The 27,267-nt window shown below is 47.7% G+C and overlaps 1 protein-coding gene across 2 annotated transcripts in view; it reads right to left on the bottom strand.

The window, feature by feature from the left end:
- Positions 1-6,947: 6,947 nt before the first annotated feature.
- The window catches only part of LOC118793438 (E3 ubiquitin-protein ligase RNF38-like), a 35,561-nt gene continuing 15,241 nt past the window's right edge, over positions 6,948-27,267 (bottom strand). The window contains exons 2-12 of one of the 2 annotated variants that reach the window (XM_036551620.1): positions 21,573-21,634; positions 16,333-16,526; positions 15,706-15,967; positions 15,043-15,219; positions 14,185-14,352; positions 13,695-13,856; positions 12,834-12,937; positions 12,190-12,274; positions 8,813-8,934; positions 8,086-8,185; positions 6,948-7,099 (exon numbers count right to left, since the gene is read on the bottom strand). In XM_036551620.1, the coding sequence (XP_036407513.1) occupies positions 7,037-7,099; positions 8,086-8,185; positions 8,813-8,934; positions 12,190-12,274; positions 12,834-12,937; positions 13,695-13,856; positions 14,185-14,352; positions 15,043-15,219; positions 15,706-15,967; positions 16,333-16,526; positions 21,573-21,634 (1,499 nt within the window). In that variant the 3' untranslated portion in view covers positions 6,948-7,036. Of the gene's footprint in view, positions 7,100-8,085; positions 8,186-8,812; positions 8,935-12,189; positions 12,275-12,833; positions 12,938-13,694; positions 13,857-14,184; positions 14,353-15,042; positions 15,220-15,705; positions 15,968-16,332; positions 16,527-21,138; positions 21,198-21,572; positions 21,635-27,267 lie in introns of those variants that run through there. The other variant, XM_036551621.1, reaches the window with a different exon arrangement.

Here is a 27,267-nt window from a genome sequence, read left to right as displayed (position 1 = left end):
CCCAATTACTGTGGGCCCATGGTCTTTGTGCTCCAGCGCAGAACTGTACAATGGCAGAATAAATTGCTCATTCCAACGGCACTCCCACGAGCCACGGCTTTAATTAAGCGCTAGCTGGCCAGGCTTGCCCTGCCGCGGATGTCAAGGTCACTCCAATGACTTGAGCCGTTTCCGTTCTCCAACAGAGCACCGCACCACAGCCCACCGGCCATCCCCTGTTTGTGATTGGATGACGACGCTTTACAGGAAGGTAGGGTTTGCTCGAGAGTCGTTAATAGGGGTTAAAGGTCTCCTGTGGCCGTTATCTGAGAAGTTACAGAAACACATTCGAGCCGTTCAGCAGTTTACACTGCAGTTATCTTTTGAGATGTGCATCTAATCGGAGCCAAAAATTAATAGGCTTACGGGAGAAAGGCAATAAGAGTTTATAAATGAACCACTGGGGAAAGTGTTGTGCTGGACACATTAAGGGCACACCAAATCAGCAGCCCTTAAAAGGCTGATTTAGAAAATGCTGGGAATGTCCAACCAAATACTTTCCCTGGGTTCCCTGGGTGCTCAGTGAAGTTAACACGGTTAGCACACATATTCAATGACTGCTACAGCGCGCTGAGGTACCGAATCGCAAGCACATTCCATGACAGCACCAACACTCAACCAACCAAACGCGTGTCATGCATTACAGTGTTGGTGGTTGATCATCAGCTAACCATCAGTTGACCATCTACATCAGCTAAGTTTCATTAACTAGAGCAAGCAGTTGTGAGTGCAAAATTCAGGCAGGTCATTTCGGGGGTGGAGAAACTTAAAAGAACCAGGCAGCAGTGAATCGTATTTTGAGGAGGTTGAACGCAGGTGAAAATCTTGGGACTGATGAGTGAACATGAACCAAAAGGTGTTTTTTTGGGTCAGGAGTCTATTTCCCCCTTCTGAATGAACCTCTCAGCTCCACTCCTCATTACCGGACAGATGAGGGCTTAGATCTAGCCTGATTCTACACGTGAGAGATGCCCCTCCTCCGTGTGTCTACGGCATCCCAGATCGAGTCTGACAGCTTCTCCTTCCGAGTCGGCCGTGCTAGTGCCTGAGCGCAATCGGCTCGGCGGTGTGGGGCTTCCGGTGTTTGCAGGGAGCTCAATGCACCGTTGTTGCATGAAAGAACAATATGTAAAACCGATCCTGTTTGCTCAGGAGACATCAGGTCCTGTAAGCTTCCACAGCGCCGGGCTCAGCGCGAAAAGCAGACACAGGCCTCTGATAACGCGATTATGCTGATTACGGTACAAACAATATAGACAAACACTACAGAGAACAGAGGGCTGCAAATGGGAAGGGACAAGCATGAAAAATGGCTCCGATATGCAAGCTGAAAAGTCCTCAAGACCGCGAGTCTTCTTTAAATACAGCAAGCACCTCTTAAGATCGGCCGACCTGTATTATGGGGACTGGTTTGTCCTAAGATGGAGTCTCGTTCCATGTGGAGGTCAAATGAGTACATCGTAGTGGAGTGTGGAGATTTGTGTAGACAATGCCGGTGGTAGTTACTTTGGGAAAAATGTTGGTCATTTCTGGTGAGGCAAAGCTGCAACAAGCCATACCGAGGTATGGATTATTTTATGATCTCAGCACCATACCAACCTAATTTTACTAATTCACATCTCACATCTCAGTTGAGGTACAGTACCAGTCAAAAGTTTGGACACACTTACCCATAGAAGGGTTTTTCTTTATTTTTACAATTTTCCACATCTTAGAATAATAGTAAAGACATCAAATCTAACAAAATAACACAAACAGAATTTTGTTACAGAAAGTGTCAAACAAATCAAAACTATCTTATACTTTAGATTCTTCAAAGAAGCCATTTTTTTGAAGAAATTCATACACAGACAGCAACTTCACTATTTATGTTTGCGTAAGAAACAAATTTCCAGCATTTAATTCAAGCATTTAGTCTTTCAAAATGTCATTGAATGATTGATTCCTTAAACCTTTGACTGGTACTGTGTGTGTGTGTGTGTATGTAAAAATATATTTCTGAAAAATAAGACCTGTTTTGGTTGGAGCTGAAAATGTTGGTTTTATTTATCAGTTATTTGAAACATGCTCTTATTCAGTGACTTACTAGCCATTATATGGAAAAAAATATATATAATATAACCACCCAGACAAAAGGCTAATGGCTACAGCTCAAGGCAGAATCAATCTTATCTAATCAGAACCTGAAGCTCATGTAATTGTTATTTACATTTAAAAAACACTCTTATTTTTTATTACAAATAGATGCTGTTTGAAAGCTTTATTACCAGCCTCCCTCAAATCACAATTCTTTTCAGTAAACATCATTACTTCCCACTGCGCTGAAACACATACATGGTTCTCTCACAGCATTAAAAACTGAATACGTTCAGGACGCCGTGTGCCACAGGCAGGCGAGCGGAGCTCTCTGCAGCTCCTGCGGGTTCAACAGAGGATCCCTCAGTGACCACAGTGTACTTTGTATCTGCCCACCCCAGCGACCGCACTGCAGTCTGTATTTGCACGCTTCAGTGACCATGCTGCAGTCTGTGTCTGCTGACTGACCGCACTGCAGCCTTCTCTATATGCTGAACATGTTTTTAGTCTGTACCTGTATGCTACAATTACCACACAGCAGTCTGCATCTGCAGGCTGACCACTCTTCAGTCAGTACCTGTATGCTTTAATTACCACAATGTAGTGTGCACCTACAGACTGAACACACTTCAGTCTGCACCTGTATGCTTTATTGACCACACTGCAGTCTGTCCTTCAGTGACCACGGCGCAGTCTGTATTTACAGACAGCATGTGCTGCAGTGTGCACCTTTATGCTAACAGCGTACAGGTATCTGTGTATCTGTAGGCTTTAGTGACCATGCCTGGGTCTGCATCTGCATGCTTCAGTGATCGTATTGCAGTTTGTTCATATGAGGAACAATAAATGTGGCACAAGACAGTCAGAACTGCAGCAAATGGTCATCAGGCTGAAACTCAAATGATTTAAAGAAAAACAAAACAGTTTATGTTGTAGCACCAACCAATTACCTTCCATTACCCTGATAGGGGGGGGGGGGGGGGGGGCGTTGTATTGATTTCACTGTCAGGGAAATCAACCAGAACACAGTGACCTCTACTGGCAATAAAATAAAATACTGCCATGCACTCATCTTTGGTGTGAAGGCAGGTATGGCCTATGGGGCCTGAAATCTTAAAATACAAATGTCCCGTAATTCAAAGATCGGTCTACATGTTTGTCCATAAATCACAATATAGAAGAATATGAGTACAAGTGTATTCAGGGGTAAGACGGGGTTTATCAGAACACTGTGTCTCCTGAGAGAGCACCTTTGCCTTTGCTTTCAGGTCTTTTCAGAGCTAAAGTTAGAGGTCTGTTAGAGGAAGAACCTGGATAAAGACGTGGAGGGAAAAGCCTCTCTGCATGAGGTGCTTTAGGCCCAGACCTGACACTGCAGCAGCCCCTCTTAGGGGCTAAAGCCTCAGCCCGAATCTCTGCTGCACAGGGGGCATCCGCAGCAGGGCTCCCCGCGTCCCGGAAAGCTGCCCCACACCAGGTCCCAAAAGCGGATTATACTGCAGCACATACTTCCTACAGCAGCCATCCCACAGAGCCAGACTAAACCCAACATGCCAGTGATCCCCCTCGTTTTTGCTGTGTATGTGTATGTGTATGTGTATGTGTATGTGTATGTGTGTATATGTGTGTGTGTGTATATGTGTGTGTGTGTGTGTGTGTGTGTGTGTGTGTGTGTGTGTGTGTGTGTGTGGGGGGGATACTCATGTGCAACTGAAAACGAGTGGCACAAGCAAGCATTTGATTGGCTCAGGAGGGTTACTGTTTTTCAAAAAAAAGACACTGTTGGAGTGGAGAAATGAAAAATTGGATCATCCCTGAATGAACCCATAATCGTAATAAAACCACAGATTTATTTCAAAATCGTTATCGAGCATGTGAGCAGCGGTTACGTTTCAAACAGCCGCCTGAAGCAGCATCTCGAGACAACCCTCAGAAACGTGGATATGCCAATGTCGCCATCTGGTGGCAGGTTGAAATCCTCCCTCGATTTCCAAATGAAGTCACTTATTATGAACCACCTATTGTGGTTATAACCGCAATTTCTAGCAAGTAAGGACACACCTATGGTAGAGTCAGTGTACATAATACATTTATTATTGAACCACCCTCTAAAATCCAAAACATCGGGCACAGGGAATAAAATGAAAATTCCTTGCTATACACAGTAAAGCATTACTAGTGAGTTTCATTAAAAAATGTACAAAGTTTTTTTTTTTTGTCTTTTTCTGTTAAAAACTTTATATCAAGCCTTCAAATGCTTTTGGTTACAGATATATAATACATATGACACTACGACATCCAGGTAAATGATACAGGTTGTAACTTTAATAGAACAGAACAAATAAAAACCTCAAAAGCTCTCATATCAGCTAAGCAAATAAAGAGAAGTACATAAATAGTAAAAATGAGGTAATTGCAAGTGTACCAAGCAGGGGAGAAAAAAAATCATAATAAAGGAACAACGAGAAACAAAAAGTGACACGCACAGGCTGCTTAACCCCTTGGGGATACAGGGACGAAGGGGGTGTTCGACCGGGGAGGGGGGTGATGATGTTTCAACAAGGGTGCTGCAGAGAAGGCATCTGGTATTAAGACACTGCAGGTTAAGATCTGAATTGGTTATTCTAAAGACATTCTGAGTGGAGCAGACCCAGGAGAGGGGTGAGGGATAACGGGCGTGTGGATGGGGGGGGAGGAGGGTGGGTGTGGGTAAGGAGGCAACAGGACTTGACACCACGTGGGAATTTTTTGCAGCCTTAATCCTTTACAGGTAGGTCTAGCACACACCATAACCACAAAACACAACGGCAGGTACAAGTCGTGAGAGACTTGCCCCCCCCCCCCCCAGCCTCACCAGGCAGCCAGACCGGAACTCCAAATCCCATGAGCCTTCGGGGTCAACACGACCACCCGTGACTGACAGATGAACCCAGACTGCTGGCCAAAAATTCGACAGCTGAGACTGCCGGGCGCCGCAGCAGTGATTGACAAGTTTGTGCTTCCCTTTTAGGTAGGTAAATGTCACTGCAACGCGCAGGTACCAGAATTCTCAGATGTGCCAGGCTCAAGCGGGGAGAGTCCGTCGGTGATGTCCACGACGCTGTGGCAGTCGCTAAAACAGACAATGCTAATGGAGCTCCGACAAAGAGGTCATTAATGTCACAGGCTGTTGATGCCCAGCTGGGAAGAGAAGGCCATTCCAAGCTTCCACACACAAAACTTCTCATCATTTAAAAAATAAAACGCACCTCATTCAGACAACGTGAGCGTGCCTTGGCAGTAATTTGAGGCCAAATCCACCCATGGAAAGCTCATGTTTGTCCACCCTTTTTTTTTCCCATAATTAGTTGCTCTCCTCTCCAACGCAGAGGAGGAAAACCAAGTGGCTTTAGAAAGTGCTGACTCAGTGGAAGCCCGACCCAAAGACCTGCAGGTCAGAGGTTGACCACAGGAGTCCAGAATACACCAAACCCCCATGAGTGATGGAACTTGTCTTGCCTTCAGGGGATGGGGGGGGGGGACCCTGTATCTCTGACAGTTACTGATCATTGAAACCAACACCTGCTGGACTGTTCCGAACACTGACACCTGAAAGTTGATTGCGCTCTCTGTGATCGCACCGTAGGGTCCTCAGAAATAATGAGAGATGATTTGACATATCCTGGGATGTGCTTGGGGGCCCGGGGCAAACAGAGGAGAAAACCACAGACTTGCTGCCCGGGGCAATACTGTGTGCATTGAAAATAGGAAGAGTGCGCCGTCTTACCAGTACAAGCTCCCTAACCAACTGCAGTCAGTGTACACCCTAAACCAGGGGGACAGGACACCGAGGAGAGAAAACCAGTGTACTGAACAAGTATTGCATAAATAACACAGAAAGATGACTGCTGGCACTCAGTACACACACACACGCACGCACACACACACACGCACGCACGCACGCACACACACGCAGAAGCGTGCGCACACACACGCACACACACCGCACATGAAAGGCGTCGGCAAGCACACACTCGCAACGCAGTTGCTGCACTCAAACTCACACCTCACAGTATTTCAATTCTCTAAGTTGGATCGCTATACCGTAGCCATTTCCCAAATCTTACTATAAAGATATATTTTGTACTTCACAATTCATAAAACATTGTTTATTTGATTTCATTTTGCTCCCCCCCCCCCATATATGTCATATATTTATTCATATAAAAAGTACATGCTCACAGTCAGTCGTCATGGTAACCCTAAAGCCACGCTATAATGCTCTCACATACCCGGGAATGTTAGTGCACACACAGGAAAAAAAAAATGCAATTAACAAATAATAATAACTCAAGATACAATACAAGAAGAAAAACATTCAAATATACCATAATAGTGATCAATACTCGTAATAAGAATAATCTTTGGAGTTCCAACCACACATTGTTAGTAGAACAATCCCAAATTTCTATTTTGTTGCTTGTAGTTGAGACCATTATATACTGTATCAAATCATAATGAACCAGCACGCAGTGCAAAGGAAGCACCCCACCAACCTGTACGTGCATTTGTCCGTGTGTGTGTGTGCACGTGCGTGCGCATGTGTGTGTCAGTGTGTTTGTCTGCAAGGATATATGTGTGTCTGTGTGCATGCATGTAAAACCAAAAGAAACAGAAACCAGTGGTAGAGGGTCTACGGTAAAGACAGCTGAAAGCGGATGGCCCCCTCAGACCAGCAGACAGGAGGTGGAGCTGTGGACCAGAGACCAGATGGAGGTGTGGAGTGAAGGAGGAACGGAAGATGGAGGTTTGGAGTTAAGAGGAGGTGGAGGTCTGCAGTGAAGGATGGGTTGGAATTATGGAGTGAAGGAGGACAGACGTCTGTATACACGTGTGACCGCCCGGAGTGGGCCAGGCAGGACCGGACAGCGCCACCTGCTGGTCACTCGGAGTCCCGCTGGACTTCGGACGCGTCCGCCCGGCAGATGGGACACGTCCTGTTGGCCTGGGAGTAAAAGGAAGAGGAAGAGTCAATACTCAAATACTCAAATGCCCGAATACTGCTTGCTTTACAAATGGCGGCCTCTCACAGCAAGAAGACAGCAAGCAGTGTTAACGCCAATGAGAAAGCTCCCAGGACAGAGAACACCTGGCATTTCTGCATGGCGCTAACCAAATCACTGTAACTAAACACCAATCCCAGAATGCACTGTGCCACAAGCAGCAAACAGTTTATACCATAGTGAGCTGTAAAAAGCACAGTGCGTATTTTGATACTAAAAGAGGTCTTCTGCAGGTGCAGTACTGAGGAAAGCCTGTGGCTGGCTGTGTGGTCAAACTGTGCAAGCAGCTATTTCATTCATCTGAGCGCTTATGCTGTTTGGATTGATCAGCTGACTGAATCCGGATCCGTGTGAAAGGAAAGCTCGGTCGGAAGCGCGTTTGAACAGAAAAGAGACACTAAGTTTTTCCTCGTCTTACTTCTGCTCAATACAGCCCCCTGAATTAGTAAAACAAATTGGCATTGAGCTTAATCGAGTAACACTAATTAGCTGGTCAATGAACCGGATGAGGGTCTTCGGCGATTAACTGAAAAATTAATGAACCTTAATTGAGACTGGATCCTGTGACAGCTTTCACAGGATTTAAACCTGATCAGCAGATGTTAGATACAGATCAGCGCAATGAACAGCTCACAATCATCAACAAAGTGCGTCCCCTAGCCCAGTGCATATAAACAATGACCTACAGGTATGATCAGCCCCACAGTTCAGTACCTATCGATGGACTCAGTATTGTGGAAAGCAAATGGGACACTAGCATGCCATAACAATATGGCTGTGTTTGGGTTATCATGCACCACAGCCACGACGTGATGGTTAAGAAATGACGGGTCACATGACGGCGTGCCCGGGCAGCAGGTGGAAGGGCAGTTAGTGTGAGCGGTGATTCCCTGCTTCCCCCCCCCCCCACACTCCCCCCCACACTCACCTTCAGCCACTTGTCCACACACTTGCCGTGGAACTCGTGGTTGCAGGGCAGGACGCGCAGCAGCTGGCGGGACTCGAAGTCGCACATGCACACCACGCACCTGCAACGCAAACGTGGCACAAACGTTACGTTAACGCAACATCGACACGTAACATCAGCGTGCACGCAGCCACAACACGCACAAGGAACAGCAGCAACACATTAAAATAATGTCAACATACATTATCGACACACACAGACCCAAAACATGCCTGGAAGACAAATGTTCATTAGCGCAACATCAGCACACTATATTGACAGACACACACACACAGATAACACTCACATGGAATGGCTACATTATGTTAACACAATGTCAATATATACACAGACACAGACACAGACACACACACACATACACACACATATACACACATACACAGACCCACCATGCTCCTGGAATGTCAATATGATGTTAACACAATGTCAGAATATAATATTGACGCACAGGGACACATGCAGACACACCGTGCACATGGATCATCAATATTACGTTAATGCAACGTCAACACATATCGACACTTTGCTAAGGTAGACACACACACACACACACACACACACACACAAACACACACACCAGCACAACTGCAGACAAAACAGGCAGAAGGTTAATTCTCTCTCATTCGGCTAGGAGTGCAGTCAAAGCGTCCACGCTCCCTTATCTAACGGCTGCAGCTGGGAGACTCACAGCGTCTGCTCCGACTGGTGGTTGTTGGGGTTGAACCTGTAGGATGGAAGCTGCTCGATGTCGGCTTTGGTCAGTCCCCGCGGCTTGGCCTCTCCCAGACGCTCCGCCAGGTTCAACAGGGCCTGCCGACCAACGCACAGAGGGATGATGGGAAACGCAATCACTCACAGGGCTGGCCATCTTCAGGGTATCTCTTAAAATGAGGCCTATGACTGTGCAGGCGTGATCATCTGTATGAGGCACCAGTGTGACTGTACGCGCTTACTACAAACAGCATGGCGTTATTTCCTTAGCGGACACCCCTCACTCCAGCCAACTTACATTTTCTATATTTCACCCGATCACACAGCCAGATGTTTACTGAGGAAATTCAGGTTATGTACCGAACTTGAGGGGACTACCCTGAACCCGTCTGGTCCTAGTCCCTAATTTTCTAGCAATACTTCGCAACTGAGCTTTTACTGACTTTCAGAGTTCCTCCCCTCCATTAAAATTAATGAATGAGTGAGAAAAAGTGCCAGGCTAACATGTGGATGGGCCACACAGTGCCACCCTCTGGCCAGCATGTGGCACTGCACCACAGCCTGAGGGACGCCAGGGAAAATGACTACCGACCCTAAAAATAGCTGCTACATTGCGCCTAACAAAGGGCTAACTGTAGCCATGACCGAATAATGTTATTTCCGTTGTTAACAGAATTATTGCTATGCAACATTTTCTTGATTCTCCTGCTTGAGCAAAGAATTGTGTTGTGCCAGCAAAGCCTATTTGAAGTTTAAAGAGAGAGGATAGATGAGACTCGAGAAGGGTTGTGTTTTGTATGAGCTGATGAATTTTCCAAACAACGTCTCTATAAATCTCAATTTAAACCTTAGAACTTATCAAAGTGTATGCAAGAAAGGTTGGACTAATGAAAACTCAGATTCAAAGTAACTAAAAAAACAAAGTATAGCAAAACAAGTCATCAAAGAACGGATCTAAGAAAAGTCACATCAAGGAGAGACAGAGTAAATAACTGATACATAAAAGATTACCACAAAAAGGAATACAGCATTTAATCACATCAATAAACTCCTCAACTGAAGAAACAAAAGGGGATAATTCCGCTACATACCAGGACACAAGAGAAAATGACTAAAAAGAAAGCAACTATAGTTAAATACTACCAAAGACCTGAGGAGGTAGGCTTCACAACAGATTAAAGCTATGACCTATACAAACTGACATTTTTGCCCAATTGTTTGTATTGCAAGAGAGAGGGAGACATTTTTATGGATACAATGGGTCAATCTGAGCTGGTTACCACCGGAAGCCCCACCCACACCTAATCTTATTGGTCGAATAATTCACTCTTACTCCTCCCCTTTCCTACAACACAACACATGCAGAACAGCCACTGATTGGACAGACCTACACAGACATTGCGAGATTCACTGTAAGAGCGCAGTCAGCAGGGTAGTTAAGAATGATACAGTGTCAGTATCCACTGTCAGTGTGACGGACAGCACAACGTATCCTTTCAAGTGCTGCAGGAAAGTGTTTTCAATTGCAGAAACATACCCGGCAACCTGCAAGCCTTTCTTCACCTGTCAAAAACCTAGAACCTTTCTGTCATTCACTGTATTCACTCTCCAGCCGCTAGACCTACTGTCCAATCACAGCCAGGCAGCGCTCTTCAAAAGGGCGGGAAAAAAAACGGCAGCACGTTCTCAGCCTGATCTGCTGTTCGGCATGAATCAACCTTACAAACAGGCCCACTGCGGCACAGAGGAACACAGGGAGTAAATCATGAAAGGTCACTTTTCTGGCAATTGCATTCACTCCCAGTAAAGGACTACATCTGGTGGAAAGAACATAAATCACGCATTTTAAGCATCTGCTATAAAATCCCATTTAAAAGGATCAAAATGCGAGCCAAACCAAGTAAAGGGAAGACAAGTCCTTTGATTCAGACTGCAGAAAGTTACGGGAAAACCGTTCAAAACTGGAATACTTTAAGAGGCCGTGCTGAAAGTCAGTATAAAACTGCAGTCACCTCTAAGCCACAGAAAAATTATATTTGTGGAGGAAACTGGAGGGAATTGGCAATCATAGGTAACCAGAATTCCTTAGAGTCTCCAATTAGCGAGCAGGAGCATTCAAATTGTAGGCCCTTTATCCCGGGAACGCTTTCGGACTCAACGGCACGTTAAATGACAAGCTAAAGTACAGCGACGTCACATTCCAACAGGTCGTACAAAAAACACGTGCAAGTGCAGAGCCAAACTACCGACAAGGAGATGCTAGGGAGAACTGAGACGGTATCCATTGCTAACGAAGATTCAAAAAGGGACAGATGATTCAATTCTGGAAGCAATGAAAAATTGTGAAACTTCACTTGGGTTACCATAAAGCCCCGCCGGATAGGGTCCCCATCACCAGCCTGCGCAAAGGCTCACTTGTCCCGGAGCCCCATTAACACTAATTAGGCTTAGCACAGATCCATTCCTACAATTAGAGTCAACCGTACTGCACTGCAACCGAAGAAAAATGACACCACTGTGATGTCACAATGACATTAACGGGACACGCAGAAACGCATTCTAATGCAACTGGACCCATATTAAGACAGCACAGGATGGCAGGCCACCTGATCACGAAAAAAATCATCTTTAAGCACAGCCTCAGTGAACGCAGCCTAGGGGGGTTAAGAGCGGCCAACACAGGCAAACCTGGCAACCCAGGGAGGACAGACCGTGCTCGCCCCGCAGCGAAAGAGAGCTGCTCCCCTCAGCTCCGCATGTGAGCACGGGGAGCTAGGAATAACCAACACCCACAAAGTTGCTCAGCTCCACCCACAGACTATCCATCCCGCTGTAGGAGGAACAGAGGCGTGTAGAACTGGCAACCGAGCGCACAGCTGTCTGCCAAAACCTCAGAGACGGCAAGTGACACACAGGCGTCTCATTTATGCCTCAAATAATTTATCCCCACAAGACAACGCTCTCCTTTCACTTTAACGGCTACATTTTTTTCTGCGCTTTGCTTTTACCATTTCTTTCCTCTCAGATCTCACGAAGCAGCTGATCTCCTTTCGTCATACTGCTACATTACGATCGCCATGTTTGGGAACTTTGTGCGTGAATTTCTGACTCAGAGTGAAATGAACGGAACTAAGAGAGAGGGTTTTTATTAACGTTCGCTCTCATTTAGCAACGTCTGATAGCATTATTGCTGCTAATGCTTGCACAGATTCTAAATCCACCTTTTAGCTACTGCTGTATTTGTAGTCTTATTCAAATCTGAATTTGAATTTGAGATAAGGGGAGAGGTTCGGGGTGGCGGTTGGAGGAAGGTTTGGGGTGAGGCTCAGGAGCGAGTTTCAGGGGGAGCTTCACCTCGTAGTTCTCCACCTCTCCGTCGTCCACATCCAGCTCCAGGCTGATGGCTGGTCCCATGGTGGGCTGCACCGGAAGCATAGACCTGCAGAGGAAAGACGGACGGAAAGGGAGGCGGAGAGAGAGACAGAGAGAGAGAGGGAAAGAGATACAGAGATGGGGGGGGGGGCAAGAGAAAGAGACAGAGATAGAGGGAGGGAGAAAGATTATAGAGACACACATGCTATCAGGGCTCTTACAACCTTTCGCCTCACCACCTCTTGGGGCTGTGGGCCACCTATCAAATGTCCACGGTCCCAGCTTAATCCGCGCACCTTGTTTCTCCAGTCAGGAGAGAGCTGGCAGCTTGCAAAAAGTTGTAAAGCCGGGAAAAAGATGGATTTGCCGCATTAAAGCCCTCTGGGACAGGGGCTGAGCAGTTGCACTTTGGAAATTCCATGCCGGTCAGTGTTTTTGTCATCCTAAATATAATAGCAATTAAGACGGAATTATTTGTCCCGCTGTAAAAACTCACCATTACGTAATGGTAAAATAAGCATTACAACTGAATGGTCTGAATCCAGTTGCTTTGCTGAACATTGGAATATGGGGGCCTTTAATCAATGTTTTGTGTGTGTGTGTGTGTCTGTGGAGGGGGTACTCACAGGAAGTACGGCAGGAAGCTGGGATGGTAGGGCGGGGGTGGCAGGGGCTGCTGGGAGCGATAGCGCCGTCCTGTGATCCGCCGGGGCATGAAGTGGGGGTACGGCTGTTTCGGAGGAAATACAGCAGAGCTGGGGTCAGTTCCATTTCAATGCAGTCAATTCAGGCAACTGCACTGAAATTCAATTCATAAATTGAAATCTGTTCACTGAAAACGACGGGGCAATTTTCAGTTCATGAACCGAATTTCAGTTCGTCCCCGGAACTAAATCAGTTGAAATGGAATTGACCTCTAGTCTGGAAGACAGAGAAATGTTTCAAAAGCAAAATAAAACACAAAAACAGACAGAAAGATAGAAAAAAGGCTTGACGCACTCCAGTGTGACATGGCTGTAGGCTCTCTGCATTGTGCTGGGTATGTCACAACCGACACTTCAACCTCCAGAGCGGCTGACCTTTCCATAACAGGCTGCCAAAAACAATTCCCAGCTCCAAAAAGAGCTGTCGTGAGAGGGCTGCCCTCCTCGAATTGAGGCTTCGCGAAAACTGAGAGAAGTCGGTCTTGTATTTCTCCTTCCAAATTGCAGCACTTAAATATGACCACGTTTCGAGGTGGGCCAAGCCGTCGATCGAACGTCGGCTTTGTCAGAGCACGCTCACGTGAAAGGGAAGCGGCGTCGGATTGAGAAACGGAGGCCCTGTTTGATGCCGCACCTAAGCGTCTCCCTCTGTGATACGGATCAGACTGTCTCTGCGGGCTCCGCCGGCGTTCAGACGGGGGGGGGGGGGGGGGGGGGGGGGGGGTCAGCGGCGTGTGCCGGCGTGTGTTTGGCAGGGGGGGTAAAGGAGGGGGGGGCGCTTACCACTCCGAAGAGCTCCTGGGGCAAGGGCTCGTGGGAGAGGAACTGGAGCTGGGTAGAGGGGGGCAGGGAGCTGGGGTGCGCCGAGTGGGCGTAGTTGAACCCCCCGCCCACGGAGAGGTGATCCCCCAGGAGCTCTACCTCGTTCTCGATTCTCTGCAGCGGCTGGGGGGGCGGGGAGAAACGGGAGACAGGCGTGAGCGCGCAAGCACCGTCAGGCCAGTTTACAGTCCTAACGCTCACAGAAAGGTGAGTGTCTCTGTGTATGTTTGTGTGTGTGAGTGTGTGTCTGTGTGTGTGTGTCTGTGTCTGTGTGTCTGTGTGCGCATCTCTGTGTCTGTGTGTGTGCGTGTGTGTCTGTGCGTGCGTGTGTGTGTGTGTGTGTGTGTCTGTGTGTCTGCTACTTTAGCGCACTCCCGAAGCACGTTCTTCTACCTATCGCAGCACACCCACACAAACCCACTGTAACCCCCCCCCCCCCCCCGACACTCACCGAACGGGACTGCTGGGCCTGGAAGGGCACGAACTGCCCCGGCGGGGGCAGGTGAGGGGGGTGGTGCGAGAGGTGGGGCGGGTGCAGCAGGAAGGGGGGGTCGCTGGACAGCAGCGAGGGGAAGGGGTACGGTACGGGCAGGTGCTGCATGGAGCACGCCTGCAGCATCTGAAAGAGAGAGACGGAGAGAGACAGATCTCATTCCCGTGCTAACAACTCCAGTCCCGGTCTTCAGGGCCCGCAGGCGTCCTGCACCCTGAGTATCGCTTTCTGCCGCCGCACACTCCAGCCAAGGCCACATGCCAGGCGTGGGAGGCTAGCAATGACTGCTATGCAGCGCTATACCTGAGTGAGAGCAGGATACCTGCTGGAACTTGTATAGAGATAATTCTTCTTTCTGCTGTGTCAAAGGAAGAGATTGAGGGTGCTTCTCTTGTGCCAGAATATCTGATTCAGCAATTCTAAACATAACACAGGTATAAAATACATATTTATTTCATGTGCCGTTCTCTACAGAATTTTATTGTATCTTTATTGCAGTCTAATGCAATGGTGTAACTTTTTGCGAGCTGCTCTGCGTAAGAGCACCTGCCAAATGAATAAATTTAAACATAAAACCCCAAAGGTATGACCTCAAAAAACGCTGGCTGCATGTGATGCTATGGGCCACTAGAGGGCAGTAGCCAGCAGGAAGTGGTGAGACTCCAGCTGAGAAGTCATGCACAGGCTTGAAGCAGAAGTTGTCCATAAGTGCTGAACTAGGACCAGCTTCCCCAGCCTCAATCCTAACTTTAACCATTATAAGCTGAGCAGTGAAGCTGGTCTGAGAGCAGCTCGGAGCGCTTGAGAGGTACTCACAGGCGGGGGCACGCTGCAGACGGGGTAGTGCTGGCCGCTGAAGACCACCGAGCAGCCCGGGACCTGCTGCTGTGAGGAACAGCTGGGCAGCTGCTGTCCAGCGCACAGGGGTGGGGGCAGGCCGTGGGGGGGCACCGGCGACACCGTATAGGAGACTGGCACCGTGCCCTGCTGCAGCTGAGAGGGGCGGGACGGGAGAGACAGACCCTTCAGAGGAGCGGCCCACATAAAAACTCACGCCCCCGGGCCCAGCCCATTACGCAAATGCGGGCTCGACATGAAAAAGGCACGCGGTTTTAGGTTTCAGTGGTGTTCTTTGGCTGCTGCCTGGATCTCACCCACGCTGTCCAGGCCGGCTGTTGTGGTCGGAGCACAAAAAAAAGGCAGCCTCACATCCTGTTCGGTAAGTAGGTCATGTTTCACTAGATCTGAACTCGCACTGTGTCACTCCGGCCTTAGCTGTACAGAGGCTAAGAAAGTTTCTGCCGTTAGTAAGCGATCTGAGATCAGCTCACGCGCAAGCAATCCAACCCCTGACCACTTTGTGCTAATTTATGATTCTGATCTGGGATCGGCTGTTGGTGTCATAAAGTATCCGCAGCCTGTGTGTCAGCAGAGTAGGGAGCTGTGTGTGAGACGGGTAGGGGGAAAACAGCGCCTCACCTGGTCTGTGAGGTCTACCACCATGGCGTTCTGCTGCTGGGGGTGAAGGAGCCTGGGGGAGAGGGTCGGTGGGTGGAAGGCCCGGGGCTCCTCCATGCCGGGGGGAGGGGGCGGTTGGCCGTAGGGGTAGCTCTGGTGCGGGTGGGGTGCATGGTGGGGGTGCCGGTAGTTCTCGTCCTGCCCCCCTCCCGGGGAGCCATGGTGGGGGTGATGGTGTCGGCCGAGTCGCTCTCGGCGAGCCCGCTGGCGCCTTACGGGGGGGCTGGGGGTGTAGAGACATTACCGTCACTGCTGATATGGCTCTTAACAATAGAGGGTATGAACTACATTTCCCATCATCCTGTCTTCTCACAGAATACCCCCCCTCAGTCTACTTAAACAGACCACTACAATCCCCAGAATCCCCCTCTCATCTTTCAAACTAATAAAGTACTTCTTCACTCAAGCAGAGCACAACATAACCCATCATCCTCTCCTCTGAGTAATAAAGCCCCGGTACACAGAGGACAGAAAAACAATCCAAACTTTACTCATGCAGAACTACATTTCCCATCATCCTCTCCTCTCAGTAATAAAGCCCCCGTGTCGGACGTGTCGGACCACCGGGCCGAGCTCTCCTCCGCTCACCTGCGGCGGTTGCGTGCGGGGGTGTGGCAGCGCTCGGGGGGGTAGTGCGGGTGGGCGTGGTGGTGCGGCCGGCGACTGGGCGGCAGCTCCCAGGGGCGCATGGGGGGCGAGGGCGTGGATGGGGGGGCCGAGGTGAGCTCCAGGACAGAGTGCTGGGACAGACGCTGGCGCTTCGGGCTGGGGCTGTCCTCACTCTGTTCAGAGAGAGAAGCCATCAACATCCCTCAACTTTCATTCTGCCATATTTACCCATACTGCCACACTCCTCAACTGTTTCAGGTACCAGTATTATCAATAGTTTTATTAATACATCAGGCAGCTTCCACTGGAACAACACTGGTTTATTTACTAGCTAGCTATACTTGTAGGACAACCAATCATGACAGATTTGATTATCTATGGATATAACATATCCTAAACAAACTGCATCAGCAACACTCAGAATCAATCATCTTTAGGGAGCCTTTTACAGTTTCAGATGTTCAAGTGCAAGGAAAAGGAGCAGGCGATCTTAATATACAGTGTAGCCGCTAAACAGCTCTGAATATAGTGTGCCTATTTACAGCTGGAGCACACTGCTGAAGAGTGAGAGAATGCGAGACGGGCGTTTGACATTACGTCTATGCTGGCACCCAGGACCCAGCCACACACACACTCAATCTCACAGACCCGCTTCTGCACACACTCGTGTAGGAGAGCTGCTACCCCCTGGTATCTACAGTCTAACTGGCTCACACGAAACGGTACACAGCTAATCATGCTCCTGTTCACTCTACCTCCACATACAGACACACACACAGAAACACGGACTCACACACACAGAAACACGGACTCACACAGACACACAGACACACAGACACACACACACACACACACACACACACACACAGAAACACGGACACACACAGAAACACGGACACACACACACAGAAACACGGACACACACACACACACACACACACAGAAACACGGACTCACACACACTCACACACACAGACGCACACACAGACGCACACACACAGAAACACGGACTCACACACACTCACACACACACAGACGCACACACAGACGCACACACACAGACGCACACACACAGGCACACACAGCCACATGCATAAAACTCACCCACATCCACACCAATACAGATGCACATTAAAAAAAAACACGTGCATGCACAGTTGCACACACACATACATGGGCGAGCATGTTAAAAACAATGCATAAATTCTTTTGTGGGACAGAATGTGTCAGTGTGTCAGAGACTTTGCTTTCGGTGCGCACTGTGGTTAATTACCAGCGGGCTTAAGTGCTACAGTGTGGCCAGCAGCAGGCAGAGGGTGCAGCAGGCACAGAAACAGGAAACAGCTGGAGAAAGGAGCGAGGGCGCGTGCGCACGCACACATACAGACGCGCACACACACACACACACACACACAGACACGCGTGCGCACACACACACAGACACACACACACACACACACAGACACACACAGACACACACACAGAGACACGCGCACACACAGACACGCACACACACAGACACGCATACACACACCATTATATACACAGACCCAGCGACAGACCATCAAACATGCACACCATCAAACACACAAACATCTAATACAGACACACAACACACCTCTACATACACATCTATACACACATAGGCAGCCCCTGTCCACACACACACACACAGACACAGCCCTACACTCTCTCACTCACTCAAAGACAGAATGAGACCTTCTGCAGCAAACCTCAGTGCTGCTGAGAACAGTATTCGAGGACCTGCAGGTCTCTGAAGCTGCCAGGAGACGCCCTGCCAAGTTTAAACAGCCTTTCAAAACAGCAGCGCGGTTCCAGAGCCAGTCACAACGCAACAGCGCACGGGTGAACCAAACAACGACCGAGAAAGAGGACCGAGGAGGACCACAGGGCGGAGCAGCGGGACTAGTGCTGGACTCCGGGACCGACGCCCCTAACCCCGGGGCGCACGCGAAAGGGCACGAGTTCCGTCACACAAACCTCAGACGAACACAGGGAACCGGCTCAGAGCCGGAGAGATCACTATAAGCGACTGTACTCAGGCCTGAGGTTCACTCGCGCTGCAGGCCGTGGACGGGAGCCGAAAACCCAGCATGGAAAACACTCACTCCGAACGCACAGTTCCTGCCCCAGGGCAGCTACTGTACCCATCCCATCATCACACACACACACACACACACACACACACACCACACATCACACCCCCACTCCCACCCCCCCTGCCCCCCTTACCCCCCCTCGCCCGCCCCAGAGGCATTTCGACAACCAGGCCTGGCTGCCTGCCCGCCCCCCGCCCCAAACGCATCCAGACAGGCACATCCCATTAACATGAAACATTGATGGGCCTGCTGTCTGCGTTTGGGATGGGAGTGGGGGGTGGTGGGACGAGGACAACAAAACCAGGAGAAGAGGATGCTGTGACTCTTATGTCTCTGTACATTTCAACAAAGACCCACCCGCAGCAGTTTTCAAGCCAAAGCCACTGTGCCACTGTACAGGCAAATCTGCAGCACAGTCAGAAAAACAATACAATGGAGCAATACATTAGAGCCAAAATGGAGGCAATGTGAGAGAATGAAACTAATGACTACAGAGAAACATGCCCAGGCGTTGACAGAGGGGCCCATTTATAAACACAGCCAACATTTACATCAGAGAGACAGAAAAGGAGGAGAAAAGAACAACTAGCATGTTCCTCATATGACATAACATAGACTCTAGGTTTTTGTTTTTTTTATTTCATCACACAATGTACAGTATTGTCCATGCTCATACCACCAGCTAAAATCAATCTTCGGGCCTCCAATTTTACCATAAGCAAGATGTATTCTGTCAAAATAATAATATGTTTATTTGGGTAACATATTCTTTCTGTACCTTAAAAAGGAAAGCCCAAACTATGCTGGACTGATGCGGACAGAAAGCCTTTTAACCATTAATAATTTAGTGGTGGGCATTCTATTGCAATATAGTGCCCTTGCCGTTCTCCTTCAATAAGATACAGGTGCTCCAGTGAATAAAGTGAAGGATGTTAAAATATTATGTGGTATTGTTCACGGCCTTGGTGTTATATCTTATACTCAACGGGACACTGGAAACCACTGCAAAGAAATTCTAAATCCAATAAGAAAATTAACATGAGCCAGACATGCTATGGTGACAGTGGTTAATATATTTGCGTGTAAATTCAACCAGAGACTGGTTCATGTTGCGATGACATCGCGCTTGAAGCATTCCCCCTGTGACGTGATTCCGACTATGTCATTTGCAGGATTGCTCGGCTTCATGAATAAAGCCGAGACAGGATACAGTCTCATTGTGAGAGTCCCTAAAGGTGACCGGCTCTTAACTGAACCCTCAAGCCAGTGTGAAACTGCTGTCTGAAATCCAATTGGCTACCATCGCCATATCGTTTGACACAACCCAGGAAGCTCTTGTAATACAGTGCTCCTTAAAGTCACTTGGACTTTTTCTAATACTGCTACCCTTCTATTCCAGCACCTGAACAACCAGTTTTCCCCGCAAAGCCCTCGGGAAAATGAACTACCCCTCTTCGACAAACATCATGAATTTTCACCACACCAAAATGTGCACCAACAACCAGCCTAGTTTTGTACTTTTGGACCAATGGGGAATAGGGCTTCCAAATTCCCCAAATGTACCGATATATATCCAACAATTTACAGAAACCAATGGAACATAAACACATAAACACAGGAACTGCTGCAGTTCAGGAATAAAGCCTCCCACACTGTAACACACTTTCATAAGTTTTAACCCAATGTAATACAGTGTATATATTGAGTTTTCCTTCCATCATAGACTTTTATTCCTGGGCCTGTCTGTCCCTTGTGCTGTCTGCTCCTTCAGGACGTCCTCCTTTTCCTCTCTGCCACGTCTTGCTCCTTCGGTGCGCGCCCTTTCTCCTGTGGCAGGTGGCAGCAGCTCGGCACGCACCACAAATCAGGACGGCTCATCCGGCAGCAGACAGAGGCAGGGGGGGGGACTTCCTGCAGCTGTATGCCAGCTGCCTCGGGTTACCGCCACGGCGCGTACCGCGGACGGAGGGCACCGTCCCACCGCTGCTGACGCGGCGGCGCCCGGCCCGGCTCTGCAAGCTTACGGGAAGCCGCAAGAGACAGCCCACGGCGCCGTGAGCGCAGACCTAGGAACAGGGCCTCTCGCTTCGGCTTATCATGGTTAGGGCAACAGCTGCAGGCGGGGAATCAGGTCCCAGATCGGCGCTTACTGGCAGCTCGGTCTTCGGGCTCACCCACACTCAGGGTTTTCCCATCGGCCACGAGCGGGGGTTGCACTTTACAACAATACGGCATGCGTTTGGTTTCACACAGACTCGGTATTATCCTGGCCGGCAAAGACCAACCACTTCTCCACTGCCAGAGTACTTTCCAGTGAAAAACGCTGCCTATCAAATGACAATGATGTCACTGTGGCACCTTTCCGGTCCTTCAGACTGTAGATACATGCAACCTTAATTTTAGGCTGTTTTTTTTTTTTTTTTTTACCAAAGGACTGCTGAAAGACTGAGGCGGTTTTTTTAAGAGTATTAATAAGCCCACACACTGTTAAGTTTTTTTTTTTTTTAAGGTACATCATTAGTCATTCATTAACTTGCAGTTTGTATCTATTGTGACAATTGTTTCAATGCTGACAGCTGATCTCAGAAATGCTACATTAAGATACCTAAGCCCATCCTGAATCTGCTCTGTTCTAGCTCCAGGAAAACAGGATAACTCCACATACCTGAAGGCTCTCCCACTGTTCCAGCAACATTTGGGGGATGCTATCCAGATTTATTTTGCTCTGTGAACACGTGGAGCAGCTTAGCACTGGGCTTCTGCACCTGCTACACTGAGTGACATGCAGAGGAGTATGTTTTGGTGTTTTTGTACACCGAGTCTCTCCGCCTCCTAATCGCGACCACGAGTGCAGATAAGGCCGACTCGCATCTGACGGGAAGGTCTCGATCGCTTCCCCGGGTTGGGGGGGTGGGGGGTGGGGGTGGCTGTCACTGCGCCTCGTGGTCTCACCGCGCCAAAGGCCGAGGCTCCCTCCAGCTGAACGCACCTGGATCGCCACGGCAATCCCTCTCAAACAGCGACAATGACCCCCCAAAACCCCACACACACACACAGCCATGCAGAAATAGCCATATCCCCCCAATGCCCCCCCCCCACCTTGTCGCTCTCCTCGCTGCAGGCGTGGTCCGGATGGCAGTGGAAGGCGGCCCCAATTCCTCCTGCGGGGGGGAAGAGAGGATCATATTACATCACACTCCTTCTATAAGGGACTTCACTTTTACATGCGAACCAATGGAGAGCACACAAATCACAATTACAATCAGTCACCAACACACAGCACGTGAAGTCATAATCTGAAAGATTCTAATCTTACACGATAATGATTAAGAAATCAACAGGGGGGAAAAAAGTAAACTGGGCCATGTCTGCTGGTAGACACCAGCTAATAGACACGAATGCTGACATTAAGGCTGCTGGACAGGAGCCAGCCTCTTACACATGCTACTGAATTGGCCTGGACAAGCAAATGGGTCTGAATAACTGTATGTTAATGTCTGTGTATGTAATGAAAGTCTCTCCCTCCAGAGGCCACTCGGTTGCTCGCAGGCTCCAGGGCAGCGCTGAGTATGAGGGAGTTGCCGCATTAACCCGAAGAGATACACAGCCTGTCCAGATCCTTCTAGAGAGGCTCCCCGATTACCCAGGGGTCAGTGCGCCGCGTCGGGCTGTAATGCGACGGGGTGCTACCCCGCCCGCGAGGGAAAAGGACCGTATCGATTCCTGTCAGCGCGCTTCAGAGAGTGAGCGCAGCCGTAAAACTAAAACCCGGACCAGCCCCACGATCCTTTCATTTCTGGGTTTGTAGTTCCTTCTCTTTCATCGTGCTGAGCGGTACACTCAAAATCCGAGATGTTTTGTGTGTAATTCACATCCACAGCGATTACTGAGCACAAAACCGCTTAAACCGTACACCTACAGACACTAAATGGACCTAACAGACAACACTCTGTAAGAATGCATTACCCAGATAGGCACCACACAGCACAGACATAGTACCTGTGTACTGCTAAGTACAGGACATAACACTAAGTACAGTACCATGAAACACACAGTACAGGTAAGGCACTGTGAAAACAGGGTTAGGGCTAGGGCTAGGGCTAGGGTTAGGGTCAGGGCTGGGGTTAAGGTTAGGGCTAATGTCAAGGCTAGGGTTACAGTTAGGGTTAGAGCAATAACATGTTTTTCTGTCTATTTCTAGGAGCACTGCAAACCCAGCGTTAGGGACCGTCACACCCTATGGCACGGCGCACTGTGTTTAAAAGGGGCTAGTCTGCAGGTAACACGTAACTGCGTAACACGACACACTGCGTCTGCCTCGGGGTTTCTTTGAAGTCTTCTCAGAGGCTCAGGAGTCAGAGAGCCTGACGCTACCAGACAGGGCTGTGGATGTACCTTTTACTCAAAATGCAGCCTACAGCATGAGTGGCACAGCATCTGACTTAAAATGCTCCAATGGCTTTTCTTTTCTTCTGCGCAAATGACTCAACAGCAGAGGCGGATGAAACAGATCTGTGAAAGGTAGCCAATTTCCACTGATCAAAAATGAGAATGATGGCTAGCTTGTACTTTACCATTGAAGTGTCCGCTAGCGCAAGTTTGATTAAGCCTGGTGAGGTAGGTGATGAAATTTCAGCTAATTCACAACTGCGGTGTCAATTCTGCTTATTCATAGACACAAGTGTTGACGCGCTGGTATCCACATCATGGGCGGTTACGCCAGTAATCATGATCAACATCGTCATGCTGGATTTGTACGCTTCCTTCTCAGAGAGCTTACAGAAAACTAGAAAGAATAGCACGCTTTGTTTATAATAAATACTGATATAAGAAAACCTGCCTATAGTGGTCAAACTCACTAGATTAAAACCTAAGAAGTATTTAAGCATTCACATGAGAAAAGACAAGGCTGTGGATAAGCACAAGTCTGAATTCAGTACAGGATAAAGCAAGGCAACAGACATTGAAAAGGGGTCATTCCATGCCAACTCACCTAGGACCTCCCAGTCCATGACATAGATTTTCTTGAAAAAGTTCATGTGAAAACTTCTATTAAATTCATGGGACCTTGCAAAATCCTATAGCTCTACTCCAAATACTTTTTAGTTATGAGTTTTAGAAGTTTGGCCCTCAGAGCTACATTTAATCATTTTTGCGATTCTTTGTATGTGCATTATAAGACTCACCAATTGCTTATTTTTCACTGGATTGGGTTGAAATTTGTACTGATCATCCAAGAAACCCTAAGGATAATTTGCAACATGTATTCATGTAAATAGTTGTTGCTGAATGTTTGGAGAAGGCTGGGAGGTTGGCTAACTGTAAGGGAAGACACAAACCACAGAAAGCCCTAAGCATTGCTGCTCATCCTTATATAGTGAAAAGTTAACAGCAAAATTCAACGTGACAATCACTGTATACAACAACCGATGTACATGGATACATTTTCAACTTCATTCTGGGAAATAGTACCAAGACACTGGATTACATCGTAAGAGGGAGTTAACATTAGCTAGCACACTTGCTGATGTTTTTTTAAAACAACTTTGGTAGAAAAAAAGAAGTGTGATGAGGGACCGGTTGGCCAACTTGACAGCCGTAAGTGAAGATATATTTTTCCTCTTTAAATTGCATAACGTTACTACTTTGCCAGCTGAGAAATGTTAGCTAACTTATCTCAGTTAAGTCAATGCCCTGTTTTCGTCAACCCATGACATTATAGCTAGCCAACTAGCTGGCTAGCTAGTGGATCCTACAGTTGTTACATCTTTATGGCGGTCAGTTGTCCAATAATAACGTAATTAAGTAGGTCATCAAATTACCCATAAAGCAAGTTATTAAAATGAACATCTGCAATTCTAAGGATTATGCAATGTAATGATGTAAATTTGCAAGCTAGCGAGTAAATAGCTAGTACTACCTGGGTGTAGGTCTGGAGCTACATTCAGGGTAGTCAGGGAAAAGACTAGGTAACGTTAGCCAAGTAATTGCTAACGGAAACCAACGACGAATTCGAGCTTAGACTGTGATGTTTTAACCACTTTCTGTTTTTTTGGATAATGTTAGGTAGATAAGCTTTTGTTTAAATGCCTAATCACACAGAATACTGGTGATATAATTGTAAAGTACCTTTCAATTTAGACAATTTTGTAAGTACAGGCTGCCTAGCTAAGTTGGCTAACTCAACTGAAGCTAGCTACTTATATAAAACAAGAGTCTCTGCCATCCACACCGTTTAGTCAGTGTTACTTACTGAAATTGAGTTGGACAGGTCTCATTTCCAGGGAAGACTGAGAAAGAGAAGTTGTGTGCATTTCTTCACCGCAAGTTTACCCTCATTCATTTGATAAGTGCCACCATGAGCAGTCATGAAGTAGTGACTCTCATAAGTCAAATTGGTGGGGGAATCCGTTTAGAGCACCTGCATGTTTTAATAAAAATATCAATATTTGGCACCAGTGTATCGATAACGTATCGCAAGAGGAAGTAATACGATATATTCTCGTATCGATATTTTGTCCCCCTAGCATTAGATGCAAGGTTAGCATTAGCTGGTGTGTTAACAGAATATTGAACTGCGGAACATAGGACCCTAGGAACATAGATACACTGCCATTTTCACTGTATATTTTCCAAAGAAGGCTTATTTCAACTTCCTTGAAACTTTTTTAAGGGAAAGTGTTAACGTTCATTGCAAATTGCAAATCATTTAATAATTTTTTGAAAATAGCTAATTTTTCATACTTTTCACCACATGTAATATTACATTCAGTGTTTTTATTTCATAGGCAGATATTTGTACTATGTTGACTTCAAGGTTTTCTATCCCTGTGTGATACCTATTGAGCCTGTTTTTCATTGGGTTTTCATTGGAACAGAAACTGATGAAGATACACAGATGACTGAATACGAAGAGTACACACCATCATCTGCGAGCTGTAACTTAATTTCCTGAACCCAGTGAAAAACGACGGCTACCCCTGGTATAGCAGTATCCTGTATTAGAAAGCATTAGGCGAATACTGACTTCTCCCCCACACGTCTACTCATACGGCATTCATCTTACTGTTACTGTGATACGTTGTTGCGGTGTGGTGTGAAAAATGTGTGAGACGTTTGTAATCTCACCTCAGTTAAGCAGCATCCGTTCGCTGCCCCTGAGACACACGACGCAGTTTGCGTGCCAAACCAGCTCACAGCCTGCAACCCGAGGTGCCCAGAAACGCACCACAAGCACTCACACGACAGCAGAGCGGCTCAGTTAGCTGTTAGCACTCACAACAAGCGAGGTAATAGCTAGCAGTAGCTTTTCATTCAGGCATATTGCCACATTACAATTGGACACACAGGCGTGCCGACTGGTGAGAAACAGCTTCCTGTCTACTACTGGGGTGATGTCACGTAAACCTTAAAGGGTCAGATAGCGGTTTGCGTTACGTGTATGGATAGCATCTTGTAAAACATCACATTCATGGCTTCGAAACTCTGGGGCTAGTTTATTTCATGATTTGGAGTTCAAGCAAAACAGGCAAGAAAGGAACAGTCCAGGAAGTGACCACGTGATCAAGCGAACACAGGAGATTTCGACAGCCTGGTGTGTTTCCATTCAAAACTACTAATCCTGTATTAAGCCACACTTTGTTGATGATGCTGCTGCCGCCTAGCCTTTCATGTCTATTTCTGCCTGAACCATCCTCCCACTCCCAATGCACGGGAAGAGCACACATGTGCTACCCTTGGTGTCTCCTTGCACGCACCCCCCACCCCCCACCCCCCGGAGGGACCGTGCCGTTTTCTCCACAGAAACCCTCCCGCTAAAAAAGTCCTGTCAAAATAAGCAAACAAAAGCCTGTTATGTTCTCCCCATACCCCCCCCCCCCCCACTTCAGCTCAAACAAAGGATGAGAGAGTGTTTTTTCTTTCCCGCTTCTTTCACAATGCAACTCTATGAAGTCTTAAGTGAGTGACAACACAAAGACATCAAGAGGGGTGACGGTAACCGTGCCGAGAGGCTGGAGGCGGAACGAGGCGGCGAGGTCGCTTCCGAGGCGGCAAGGGCCTTTGTTTTAGCCACCACGTGTAACTTCGGTAAGACAGGCAACTTCCTGGCTGAGGAGCGCTGCTCCAGGTCTGTGACGGATTCACGGGGACATGGAGACAGCAATGGGCTGGTCCAATGCCAACCAGAAGTCAGAGCCTCCAATGGGTTACATTGCAGAGTGGCGTCAAAATGTTGTCTTTGTCCGTACATGTTTATGAGTGTGCGATGGACTATTCTTCATAGCTGAAACTAAATTTCAATCAAAGCTGCAAATACCGTGGGGTTTGATACTGAATGGAGAGACAGCGGGGAACATAAGAGGCTGACAATTCCGATGCGAAACGTCTGATGTGAACAGCACTCTGAAACTGAAGGGGTTATTTCAGTCCATTTCCGAGTAACATAACACAGTCACAGAATCTATGCAGCAAAGGAACAAGGCGTTTGAATGGTTGAGCTGATTGGGGAGGGCTGCTCGATATCTCTGTCATTCAAAGTGACAGTGATGAGAACTGCAGGAAACATATTACCATCTTCACTCTGACCCCAAATGAACCACACCCAGGCCTGTGTGAGTAATAATCATATAAGACCAAAAACATAGGGCCAAAATGAGAAAATGAGCACAATCATAAAGGTTTCAGGGAAACTGCCTACAGTAATTACATGCCAGATTGCTAGCTTGTTGGTCAGTACCATCACAGTGACAGACTTAGTTATGGTCAATAACATCAGCTTTCGCTGTTGGTACTT

The sequence above is a fragment of the Megalops cyprinoides genome, chromosome 18 (genome assembly GCF_013368585.1).
Source record: "Megalops cyprinoides isolate fMegCyp1 chromosome 18, fMegCyp1.pri, whole genome shotgun sequence".
Classification (NCBI taxonomy): Eukaryota; Metazoa; Chordata; class Actinopteri; order Elopiformes; family Megalopidae; genus Megalops; species Megalops cyprinoides.
Note: the sequence above shows the minus strand (reverse complement) of the source record. Positions and strands in the feature narration are given on the sequence as shown.